This window comes from Tachypleus tridentatus, chromosome 10 (genome assembly GCF_004210375.1).
Source record: "Tachypleus tridentatus isolate NWPU-2018 chromosome 10, ASM421037v1, whole genome shotgun sequence".
Taxonomy (NCBI): domain Eukaryota; kingdom Metazoa; phylum Arthropoda; class Merostomata; order Xiphosura; family Limulidae; genus Tachypleus; species Tachypleus tridentatus.
This window is the reverse complement of record NC_134834.1, coordinates 140,720,323-140,733,468: the sequence shown is the minus strand read 5'-3', so window position 1 is coordinate 140,733,468 and position 13,146 is coordinate 140,720,323. Positions and strand designations below refer to the sequence as shown.

General features: G+C 34.4%; 1 protein-coding gene across 4 annotated transcripts in view; it reads right to left on the bottom strand.

The window, feature by feature from the left end:
* Positions 1-13,146, bottom strand: part of LOC143230458 (uncharacterized) — a 68,208-nt gene that overhangs the window by 34,522 nt on the left and 20,540 nt on the right. For 3 of the 4 annotated variants that reach the window (XM_076464054.1, XM_076464052.1, XM_076464053.1), the window contains exons 5-7: positions 8,588-8,701; positions 4,743-4,881; positions 3,724-3,836 (exon numbers count right to left, since the gene is read on the bottom strand). In XM_076464054.1, coding sequence (XP_076320169.1) covers positions 3,724-3,836; positions 4,743-4,881; positions 8,588-8,701 — 366 coding nt within the window. The remainder of the gene's footprint in view (positions 1-3,723; positions 3,837-4,742; positions 4,882-8,587; positions 8,702-13,146) is intronic. The other variant, XM_076464055.1, reaches the window with a different exon arrangement.

Genomic DNA, 13,146 nt, shown 5'->3' with positions numbered 1-13,146 from the left:
TTTCACGATCCAACCAAGTGGAATTATGGAGAGGATGTGAAATACTGTGTTCAACCAAAGAACTAAGATGGGAACACTCTGCATTTAAAATTACGTAGATATAGTGGACCTCTTTTTATGAACAATATACAATATCAACACTAATAAAAATGACAGGCCATGCACATCCCAATCAGATAGTTTAGAATCAAATCTGAACTGGTATTATAAGTGGGTTCCTGTAAAGGCTGGTGCCTCTCCTACCAACATTTGAGAAAAACATATAGGAATCCAGGTAGGAGGGCCCCAACTTTGTCCTCTTCTCCAAGACTGGAAGGATTCACTTGAACACTCTGGAGAAGAAGCCTCTGTCCACCACCCCAGTGAGTGGAAACTGGATAAGTACTTCCTATCTCCACAAACAGAACTGGGGTTATGGAGCAATGTCCACTGGGAAGTCCTAAGAAATAGTGTTCTGGAAACAGTGCAAAAGGTGAACCAAATTTTTAAAATATGTAAAAGCAAACACATCCCTATTTATTCAATCTAATGATAAGAAAGGATAGGCAAGATCCCCTTTAGCTTTACTTAGTCCATATGTAGTGGTGCAAAAGAATATGGTAATACCATCTGGTGAGCACCTAGATCGTTTTATGGAACAATTCATTTCTACAGAGCCTTTTATAATGAGTAGGAAGTACAGATGAATATGTTGCTAGTACAGAATGGATTGATAACAGCACAAGGATGAGCAACACTCATCACAGAGAGAGATTCAATGAAAGAGAGAAATAAGGGAACCTGGAAAAGAATGAGACAAGAGAAGGACAAAAATACTCACTCTTCCTCATAATGTAACAAATGTTGTTAAAACCGCCCCAGGAGGTAGTCAGAAACCTTCAGAAGAAGAAACTGCCAGTATATGTATAGGATGTATGAGAAAAGTATTGGGAAAAGAACACATAACAGCCCATATGATGACCTCCAGTGGCTAAATGAAATGGGCCATGAAAGACAAAAATGTGATAAGTCTGAGGAAATGCAACTTTAAAAAGTTTCCTTTCCACTAAAGAAAGTGCAGAATAAGCAATATTGATATTTGCAAGAGGTGACTGGGGATAAATCTCAGAAAAACAAAGAATTCCTACAAATACAGAGTTGAGTACCATCATCTTGAACAAGTTAGTATGAGCTTCATATCACCTCAAGGTTTAGAGAGGACAAAAAAAAATTATCAGTGTCTGATTAGTCGTAGAGGTGAAAAATAGCTGGTAAAAGAATTGAAGAGAAGATTTTAATCCCTTCCCTGGCTTCCATAAATGTAGGAAGAAAGGAACTAACAATGCATAGCAGGACTAAATGTGGAGTGATTAAGTCCTGTGCACATGAAGTGCAAACAACTTCATCCTGTGACATTCACATGTCAGCAGCAACAAAAGTACCCATTAAGAGAAATGTGATACATAGTATATGTGACTAAAAGCTCCAATGGATTCCAAGACAAAGTATGTTTTACTTATTATATCTTGAACAAGCCTCATGTTACACATCATGATTTGGATTTAGAAGTTAATTAAATGCTGATATGTATTAAACTTGTATTTCCTAACAAGACTGATACATACACTTTTCTTTCTTAACACCAAATATATTTTAATATACAAATGACAATATCATTTATAACAACAATTATTACAAACAATGATTTATAACAAAAAGTTTTACAAACTTACAAACAATATCTCTATCTGGAATGGAACTGAACATTTTATTGATGATTCATGTTGAGCAAATGAACTGAGCTGATTTCAGTACAGTTTACTTTGACCAATCAAAATACTTAATGTCCTTGTAGAAATACGAATATCTAAAGCTAATTTGCTGAAGTCAAATGGTTTATAATGTTCAAAATCTATAAATGTCCTTGGTCAAATATCTGCAGTTTCCCAATTCATAAGTGATATCATACTTATAGCTTCCAAGGTTTATGGTATACTAATTGTAGCAAACCAATGATAGCATTTAAACCATCTCTTTGTGTTGTGTTGGTTAACTTTTATAAGCTTGCAAGTTGGCAACCATGTTGGCAATCACTAGTATTACATACACACATAAAACACTGTTGATTCTTACACTTGAGAATATTCTACAAAGTCAGGAAATAGGCTACAATTTCCAGTATATATTTAAAAACATAGGTTTTATATGTTTCTAAATATATTTTAACTAAAATAAACATCAATAATAAAATAAATAAACAAGTGAATCAATTACATGTGTAATACCACCCTAAAATCCCAATAAAGTAAATGAAAAGGCCATTTGGGAAGAATGACTAAGTCATTGGAGAAGGTTCTAAAACTAGTAAAGAGTCAAAAACTTTGCAATGTTGAAAATAATTAAAAGTAGTTGATAAAGCTGCCTTTCATAATGTTACAGGAAACAAAATAAGACCACAGTCAGAAAACAATAGTAGGCACATTTGAATGAAGTGGGTTCAAACTTTGTGAGGCACACAAAAGTCAACTTTAGATGTTAAATTCCAATAAGCTTATATGTAGAGTGCTGGTTCAAGTTTATTTCAGAGATAACCAAAGAGAAAGACATACTAGATGCAGATCTTCTTGAAGAGTGTGGCATGTGTTTTTTTATAGCAAAGCCACATCAGACTATCTGCTGAGCTCACTGAAGGGAATCAAACCCCTGATTTTAGCATTGTAAATCTGTAGACATACCTGCTATACTAGCAGGATAGCCCTTCTTGAAGAAACTGTAGAAGAGGAAATCATGGTTAGACCAACCAATCTGGTGCTATCAACAGCTCTCAAGTAGAGGATTGAATCATAACCAGAGCTTTGAGTAACAGATAAATTTTGGGAAAGGCACTGATTATACACTGAATTGATCTAACACCAATGGTACAAGAGACCAAAATAACTGTAGTTACTACATACTGTAGTAGACCAGTATGAAATTGAATGAAAGAATCATGATTACAACATTCCTCTACAGTAGATCTAGACCTTGAACAACAGCATGTTGAATAGTAATAAGTTCAAAAATTATTCACATGGATGGAAGATTCATGTTCTATTCATATATCCTGAAATTCTTGAGCTTCAGTATATGCAACAGGGGAAATTTGATGCTACACTGACAACAGTACACAGAAGCTCATGCCCAAAAACAGTGCATCAATTATTTTTTTCAGGAAATGATAATTGTACAGAAATTCACAAGGCAATACAAAATACCAATACAAAATGTAATGAAGCACAGCATTTCCACTTTATAAGGGACCAACTCTTTGTTGAGAAAAATGTTTATGTTATCTTAGTGAGGGTAGTGGGTGCATTAATGCTGGTGAAGAATGTCACAAGGTCAACAATTGCCAAGGACATTTAAGTGGGATATAAAAGGCCAAATGAGACCAGTGTTCAGACTGGCAAAGAGAAGATCAAAATATAGCTAGCTGTAAGTGTTAGTAGATGGTATGTTTTGAAACAAACCAAACCTTTTCAGAATGACTTTTTATATACATTAAGATGCTAGGCTAGCTCATATGATAGGCATTAAATTAAAAGTTTAAGATAAGTTGTAAATTAACCTCTTGTTTTAAAAATCCTTATACTATTATTATCATGGTTATTCATACAATACCTGCATATTTTTTCCCTGACTTATAGATAAAAAATCTTTCTATACCAAGTTTTATGAAATACTGCAAGTTACAATTTCAAATACCTTTTGTACAATTCCAAGAATCTTATACAACTTATCCAAAGCCACCTGGTGGTTTCCCTGATACTGAGGAAGTTCAGCAAGTAGAACACGGAAAGCAAATGGAACCATTGAACCTGATGTGAAATAAGCATGGTTGATTAAAATACACTGAAAATATTTTTAACTCAGTATTTTCCTATCCTAGTGTACAAAACTGTTTGTTTTGAAAAAATATATCATTAACAAGATAAGAAATATTCATAATAAAGTAATACAATAATGAGTTCAAAGTAAAATAATTAGTTTATCCAAAAGTCCAATTAGAATTATTTAATGGTACAAAAGCCAAGAATACTTTACTTTAACAAGCTGGTTTTTGAGAAGTTGAAGTTCATGCAACTAACTGGCTTGTAAACAATTAACCAAAAGGGAAAATAAAACACCAAATTATAACAGTAACTATACTTGAGTGAATCTCTCTTTCAACTTTTCAATCATTTTATCTTTAAAATACCAAGAGAAAAAAAATGAAACAATTAAAAACTTAAAGAACTGTAAAAAATCTATGCTAATATTTAAGTTATATTTTCAATGTTTTAATCTGAATGTTAGGGAAAGCTGTTAATAATGATGATATAACGATCAAGAGATTTTGTGAAACATCAGGAAACAAGAATACAGGTATAAATATGAGTAAACAGTGCCAATTTTTCATTAAAGTACTCAGTTTTCAGTTTATTCAATGATTTCAATGATCGACAAGGAATTGAAACAATCATGTCAGTTTGGTTAACATGTACATTCCGTTACTTGATGAATTAGCCAAGAAACTGCACCTTAGTTGTAGTAAGCAAATTTGGGAGAGAAACTTTTTTATGAATTTAGGCCTACAACTGTGTACAACTCATAATAGCCTGTAAGAAACATTAAGGAAAAAATAAATCAATTTGCTATTGTTCATTGGACTTGAATTAGTTTTACCAAATAATTTAAAATAACACATATAAAAAATAATCTATTATTTAGGTCAAATAACTCACCTTTTCTTCCTCTGTAAGTGTCAGAATAAAATTCATAATAAAGGTCTGGTTTATCCAGGTCGCCAAAAGCTTCAGCCTCTACTTCAGCAAATGCAAACTTCCGAAGCTTGACAAATAATGCCATTCTTGTAAACCACAACTAAACAAAAATATATCACTTAAAAATCTTGCTTTATACACTTTGTAGGTAAAAAAAAAGTGTAAATAAATCTTCCATTACTTAATTTGAAAAATGCACATGGACATATTCCATTTTCTGAAACATTCAAGAATTAAATGTTTGTTGCTATAAACATGTGTCAAACGTTTGTTGCTGCTGCAATCATTTTGTTGTTCATCAGTGAACCATGATTCCCATCAAATGATCTGTTATAGTAATATGCTGATTTGTTGTTTAACCTGTTGACTGCCAAGTATTTCAGCTGCTACAATAAAACTCTAATGCTTCTTCATTTCGTAACTTTTTTCGTGAAGTCATTTTGGATTGAAAGTGAAAAAAATGTGTAAATAGGTCGAATGCATGTATGGTGCTGACATCCAGTGTTGAAGTTAGGTGTTATTGAGAACGAATTAACTCGTCCGTGGCACTGCGTTACCGATCGGCTTGGACGAGTTATCTCGTTTATGGCACTGAACAGGTTAAAGTAACATACTACTGCAAATAATTAAGGAAACCTTAGTGATATATGTACAAGTCACTAAACAATGAATAATAGTTGTAAATAGATTATTACTTTATCATAATTACCAAAAATACAAAAGAAATAACAGTATGTTATACTCTGCAGTAGTATTTTGAATTTGCTTTAAATGAAATAGAAAACATCATTCTTATGCTAACACAAGTTAATCACTGTATGATTGTGAAAGAATGTTCAAAATGTACTGCACTGCTTTCCACTATTCAGTCAAATTGTGTGGTTGCTGTTTCACATCATTTCCAAATAACCTTAGTAACAATGATATTAGGACTTTGTGCAAGTCAAGCCATGGTTTCAAGTGTAGATAAGCCTCTTGTTCTTTTCAAGCAATGTTTCATCATATTTAATGCATGTCTGGTGGGATCAATATTTTGCTGGAAGCTGTCAATAATGATGTGTAGAAATTCAATATAATTTGCTGGGATGAACTCCACACTTTCATGATGATAAGAAACCTACTTGAAGTAGAAATGTATTCTCAAACTTTTTTTTTTCCACTATTCTCCAAACCAGTTGTTTTGGAGCAGCTTCAGGCTTAGTAAAATCATTTTATGTTAATGTACATGTGTATCTTACTGATCTGGAAGTAACACACCAAAACTTACAGCTGAGTTACTAATTATGTTTATACTAGATTGTCAATTATCACATAAGTAATATACTTGAATTAGTAATAACACTTTTGTTAAATAATTGAAATAACATTGTATCATAACGATGAATGTTCTATAAATTTTGTGTGTTATTTTTCTTTTGCATGCATTTTTGACCTATAGTTTGTCTTAACGAGAACATTGGCTACTGCTGATCTATACTGACAACTAATAAAAGTTAAATTCTTAAATGTACATTGAAATTTTATTATAACTTTTATAAAATGAAGCTATTCTTTCCTTCCTGATATATTTATAACCTCCCTGAAAATTAGTCTTCTTATCAGTTTTTTGTGACTTAAGTGACATAAGTAATTTTGATAGTTTAACCCCATTTTTCAAATTAATAAATATAAAGATATTTTAAATATTGTTGAATTCTCACAACCATGGTTAACAATGTATTAAACATAAAAGTTTAAACAAGTTTAAGAAAATACTTATAGTACCAAATGGAGTACTAAAACCAAATAAGCATTGTCAATAAAACAAATAAAAATTATTCAAACTTAAACACACAATGAACACACACACAGAAAGAAAACTAAATTTTTTTACCTTTGTCATCGCAAGATAAATCAGGACATGTTAAATAGTGTAAACACAGAATTTACTGAAACAGGTGACTATGACAGAACTATTACAAATAAAACCAGGTACAGCAGATGAAGAAAGGCCACACACACCTGCTAGGTAAATTAAGGTCTAGTAGTTTTGGAGCTACAGCCACTGTTATGAATACCTCTTTAGTAGGTTTACATCTCATTCTTGAATCTTAATGGTAGAATGTAACAGTGAAGTTTAGAAACTAAAAATAATGGACTTTAAAATAAGGATCCACACTTTTTACTCTCTTCTGGTTAATATCAGACAAGTCCACTTTATAAATTCTACAAAGCATGTGGCTCCACTTGAGTAAAAGGCTTCACATTTAGAAAAAAATACAAATAATCAAATAAATAGCATTGAAGACTTCATAATTCACTAAGTACCATAATTTCAGCATTTATAAAATTAATAACTGCAACCATGTGTCTAAATGAATGCATTCATTACAAGAATAGAATAACAAAGTTATGAGACTCTTCTGTTGTGGCTTGAGTTAAAAAGTTATCAGTCACACTTAGGTATGACAAATTGCCACCATTGAGGTAAATCAGACAAAAATGTACAATTCAAGAATTAACAACAAAAATGTTAACATACTTTTTGTAGCTTGATATAAATTATTAATATGTTGTTCTACTGAAAAGTTAAATATACTATCAAGACTTTCACAGTTTTTAATTTTGGTGGTTCAATGTTGTTATTAATTTCTTAAATAAATAATTATACAAAATTTATGTAAATATCAATGATAATGGAATGTGTCATATAGTTTCCACATTTTTTACGAATTAAATCTTTACTATTACTGTAATAAGGATGTAGACTTCAAAGGAACTGTTATTATTAGTAAGTCTGTGAAAGACATTGTAGAAGTACCTAAACTATTTGAGCTGCTTTGTTTTTTCTTCATGTTTACACACAATTTTTTCATTTTTCCAAAACAGGTCCACTTTACCCTGTTGAGCATCCCTACTTTTTTTTAAGAATTTCACCCCTACTAAAGGAATTGTTAGGACTACATAATGAACAGGTAATCCTTCTTCATACATGAAATTGTGCAGTTGACATTTGTTCAACTCTGTTACAAACTGTGAAAGCCTCCCTTGAACCAAGGAGGAAAAGTTATTTTCTGTAAATAACAAATAATTAGTTTCTAAGCACCCAGCATATAAGTGGCTATTTTTCAGACCACAGCCATGTTTTTACTTTCTTTATAAAAATATTATAAAATATAAAATAACTATTTTAAAATAGAATAAATACTTGCTGCTAAGTATCTTGTAGAGAGATAAGATGGTTTGTTTGTACCACTAACTTTCCTCTTGCTATTATGAAATTTATTTATATATGTAGACTAAACATTTACAATGACCTACAAAAAGTTGGTAGAAAAAACCTTCCAAGGCTGAATTCTTTAAATGAAATATCTACAACTATCAACACAATTTAAATTGGAAAACTAAAGATAAAATTCTACAAATGCTAATATCCCTGCTGTTACACCTTACTCCCAAGTAGAATAGAATTATCTAGACTATCATTTTGATGAAATATAAGTATGAAATCAGTAGTTGGTGTTTCAAGAGGTAGTCTGTATTTTTTAATTCTTCCATTAAATATTTGGAGCAATTATTAATTTAGAAATTAAGCCTATACTACCTCATTTCATAAATAATAACAAGCCTGTGTTAATTTAAAAGAAAATTAGAGGTAGCTTTGAGATACTTTTCACAATAACTGATGAGTAACATTGATATGTTGTTCTACTGAAGAGTTAAATATACTTCAGCAATCTAGCTACATTATAAAATATTTTCAACTCATACAACATTAGCAAGTATACTTTAGAGAAAATACACTATTACACATATTTCATGCTTGCCTGTAGAGAATATGGGGTATGACGAGAAGGGTGACCTATGTAGCCTGGACCTTGTCCAACACCAGTAAGAAGACGTGTGGTCAAGTTTATTGCAGCATAGTAACAGTTAGCTTTCTGTTGAAGAAAAGACAGATATTACACAGTTCTGAGTGATTTGCTCATTATACATGCATTTCTCAAGCACAAAAAAAAAACTTCTTTAATTATACTTTAATTCCACTAAAACATGTCTCAGTCACACAACTATATTACAATCAAACACTCTTATCAGAGGCTGATGTTATGTTAAAATATTTTTGTGACAATAATAACCAATATAAAGTTACAGTTGAACAGAATGCATCCAAACTACATTTTCACCATGTTTAGCATTTTGTAGTTAGTGTGATGTTACTGAAAATTCATTGTTTTTGGAAATCATATGTAATAGTCCTTTTTAATATAAAATATTCATGCAAACAAATCATAAAGATATGTTCAGATCAAGATTTAAAATTTTCAACCCAAGGATACCTCTTGTACATAATGGCATTGGGAAAATTAAAAAATATGAATTCACCAAGAGTAAAAAGGCAATCCAAAAAAAAATACAAGTATTATCCAAATCATGGCATACTTTATTATTCTGTAACAGGTAAAAATACATGAATTGATTGATTGATTGATTTAGTGTTTTATGGCACAAAGCAGCTAGGCTATCTGTGCCAAATGTCCGGTAAAAAGGTAAAAATAAAGTAAATGTAGTAAAATACATAAAAGGAAATGAAGGTAAAACAAAACATCATTGAAAAACAGAAAAGTATAAAACCAATGTTGACACCTACTCAACAATGTTAAGAGAGAAAGCAGAGTAAAAGAAGTTGTAAAGTACTTACTCTAGCAAAATGGTAATGATCATAACCCGCCAGGAAGACTAACAGGTAAGTTCAAGAACCACCGTCAGTCACCTGAAGTTGACCTTTCCAGTCCTGGTTCCGGGTTATGTGACACAGCAGCCATTATCAAAATGTAAAATAATAGATGTTTTAAAAGACACATAGCAAAATCGTAATAATGAGTAGCCAAATGTCCAGTAAAAAGTTAAAAGTAAAGTAAATGGAGTAAAATTTGTAAAAGTAAATGAAAGTAAAACCAAAACAGCAATTAAAACAGAAAATGGCGTATAACCAATGTTGACATCCAATCTACAAAGTTGTAAAGGACTTCCTGTAGCAGAATGGTAATGATCATAACCCACCAGGAAGACTAACAGGCAAGTACCAGAACCACCGTCAGTCACCTGAAGTTGGTCTTTCCAGTCCTGGTTCCGGGTTATGTGTCATTATGACCAGTACCAAAGGGTAAAGTAATAAATGTTTAAAAGACACACAGCAAAATTGGAATAACAACTTGCCAGGACGACTAACGGATAGTTCAAACAGCAGCGTTAGTCACCTGAAGTTGGCCTTTCCAGTCCTGGTGTCGAGTTATTTAATGTTCTGGCCATTTTTCAATGTCAAATTGAACAAGAGAGAATAAAACTTTAAAAGGTAACCACAATTAAAAAGGTGTAATGAATAAATATCAAACACTTAAATGAGGTTAAAAAGATTAATGGCCATTAAAAAACTAAAAACTTTATCAAGGTGGACAGAGTCACCATCACCAATAACACTGTTCAATGTTACAGATAAACCCTGGGAAAAACGTTTAAAATATTGCCGTTGTTGAGAATCGTAATGATGGCAAGAAAGTAAAATGTGGCTGATAGTGATTTGAGTGTTACACAAACTACACACTGGTGCATCAGTTCCAGATAAAAGAAAATAATGAGTTAAAAAACTGTGACCAATGCGTAGTCTAGTTAGAACAACTTTCTCCTTCTGAACCTTACTGAAGTTAGATGGCCAAAGCCCAATATAGGGTTTTATTTGAAAAAGCTTGTTGTCGCGTTGCTCACTCCAAGTGGACTGCCAGCTGGCACAGAGCCGAGCCTTGAATACAAGACCATAGTCCATGTACGAAATAGGCACAGTGGTGATAGTGCCGGAGCAGATAGATATAGCTGCCGTGTCTGCAAGCTTGTTCCCGTGAATACCAACATGGCCTTGTATCCAGAAAAACTGGATAGAAGTGGCAGTTAATGAGAAATGGGCCAGTCGGTTTTGAATATCAGCAAAAACAGGGTGTGAGCCAACGTGTAACAATTACAGGGCCAGTATAGAACTAAGCGAGTCGGTATAAATGGTGCAGTTGGAGTACTGCTCAGTTTCAATATGATCCATGGCAAGAGACATGACATACAGTTCAGCAGTGAACACAGAAGCTGTAGAGGGGATTCTGCGCGCAACCACCGAACCACAGCAAACGATAGCAGAGCCCAATGAATTACCTGATTTGGAACAATCTGTATAAATGGGAACAGAATGATCGTTTGAAAGATGTTCATTAAATAAATGACAGTACTTCCAATCTAGAGTATCTGCCTTTTTCAGATGACTGAAAGAAAGGTCACATTTGGGGGCTGTAATAAGCCATGGTGGGATGGTGGAATCTGCAATGTCATCCAAGGACAAACCCAATTCATCCAATTGCACCTGGATGCGAAGGCCAAACGGAGCAATGGCAGATCGTCTGTTCTGAAAAAGTACGGCCCACTTAGGAAGGAAAACACATCCCCAGGTGGGATGCTTTGGTAAGGAAAGAAGTTTCGAAGAATATAGTAAAGACAGTTGCAAACAGCAAAGGTGCAGAGAAGATTCATGAGATTCAACGTACAAACTTTGAACTGGAGAGGTGTGGAAAGCCCCAGTGCAGAGTCGAAGTCCTTGGTGATGAAAGAAGTCCAGCATCTTTAAGGCTGAGGGTCTGGCAGAGCCATAGACAATTGATCCATGGTCGAGTTTTGATCGAATAAGAGCATGATATAACTTTAACATAGAACATCGATCTGCTCCCCAACTGGTAGTAGAGATGACATGGAGGATGTTCAGTGCTCTTGTGCATTTGACATGAAGATGCTGTAAGTGTGGTATAAAGGTCAGCTTACGGTCAAAGATAAGTGCCAAGAACTTGGTCTCAGGGACCACTGGCAGCAAAACTTCATCGATGTGAAGTTCAGGATCAGGGTGAATACCTCGTTGGCGGCAAAAGTGCATACAAATGGTTTTAGAGAGAGAGAAATTAAAGCCGTTCGCTTTAGTCCAATTCAGTACACAATTGGGGGCAGTTTGTAGTTGCCACTCAATATATCTCATGTTCGACGACTGACATGAGATGTGAAAGTCATCGACATACAGCCCATTGCAATAGTGAGAGGGAGTTGTTCAGTGATGGCATTTATCTTTATACTGAAAAGTGAGACACTCAAAACTCAGCCCTGAGGGACTCCAAGTTCCTGTACAAAAGAACAGGAAAGTGTCGAACCCACACGAACTTGGAAGCTCCAGTCCATTAAAGAATTTTTAATAAACATGGGTAAATGGCCACGTAACCCATATGTATGGAGGTCTAGCAAAATGCCATACCTCCATGTTGTGTCATAAGCCTTCTCAATGTCAAGGAATATTGATACAAGATGTTGGCATTTGAGAAAGGCTTCTTTGATTGATCTTTCAAGTCAAATTAGGTGGTCCGTGGTGGAGTACTGTCGTCGGAACCCACACTGGGTGGGCAAGAGGAGGTTGTTTGATTCGAGGAACCAAACAAGATGAGCATTAACCATCCTTTCTAAAGTCTTACAGAGACAGCTCGTCAAAGCAATTGGACGGTAGTTTGAAGGAATCTTGGAATCTTTCCCTGGCTTAGAGAAAGGTAAAATAATAGCCTGGTGCCAGGCATCTGGAAAAACATTCTCCTGCCAGATCCAGTTAAAAACAATTAAAAGGACATCAAGAGAAGCAGGAGATAGATGGTGCAGCATGTCATAGTGTACATCATCAGGTCCAACAGATGTACTGCCAGACCGATGAAGGGCCATTTTCAGTTCCACCAGTGTAAAGGGATAATTATAGTCAAAGAGACAGTCAGTTCGAAAGGAAAGAGGTGAACGCTCTGCCCAAGTCTTGATGGCCAAGAAGGTGGAGGAACAAGTAGAAGTGCTTGATACCTGGCAAAAGCTTTCACCTAGAGTATTAGCAATGCTCCGGACATCAGCCACCTCCTGACCATCAGAGAGTAAGATCGAGACGGGGACAGAATTGTAGTGCCCTCTGACCTTTCGAATCCTGTTCCACATGACCTTGGAACTGGTGGTAGAAGATATGCTAGTTGTGAACTTAATCCAAGATTCCTTCCGGCTTTGACGTCTTACCCACCTAGCATGTGCACGGGCCTGCTGGAATGCCAAGAGGTTTGAAAGTGTGGGATATCTACGAAAAGTATCCCAAGCCCGTTTTTGAGCCTTCCATACTAAGTGGCAAGCAGGATTCCACCACAAACGAGGATATTGTGGAAAACGTGTCTAGGTTTTAGGAATACACTGAGCAGCCACTTGTATAATACAGCCAGTTACCGCTGCCACACAGGTGTCTATTGATGGCTGATTCACGATGGCAGGATCAAGTTCTGCGAGAGCAGTG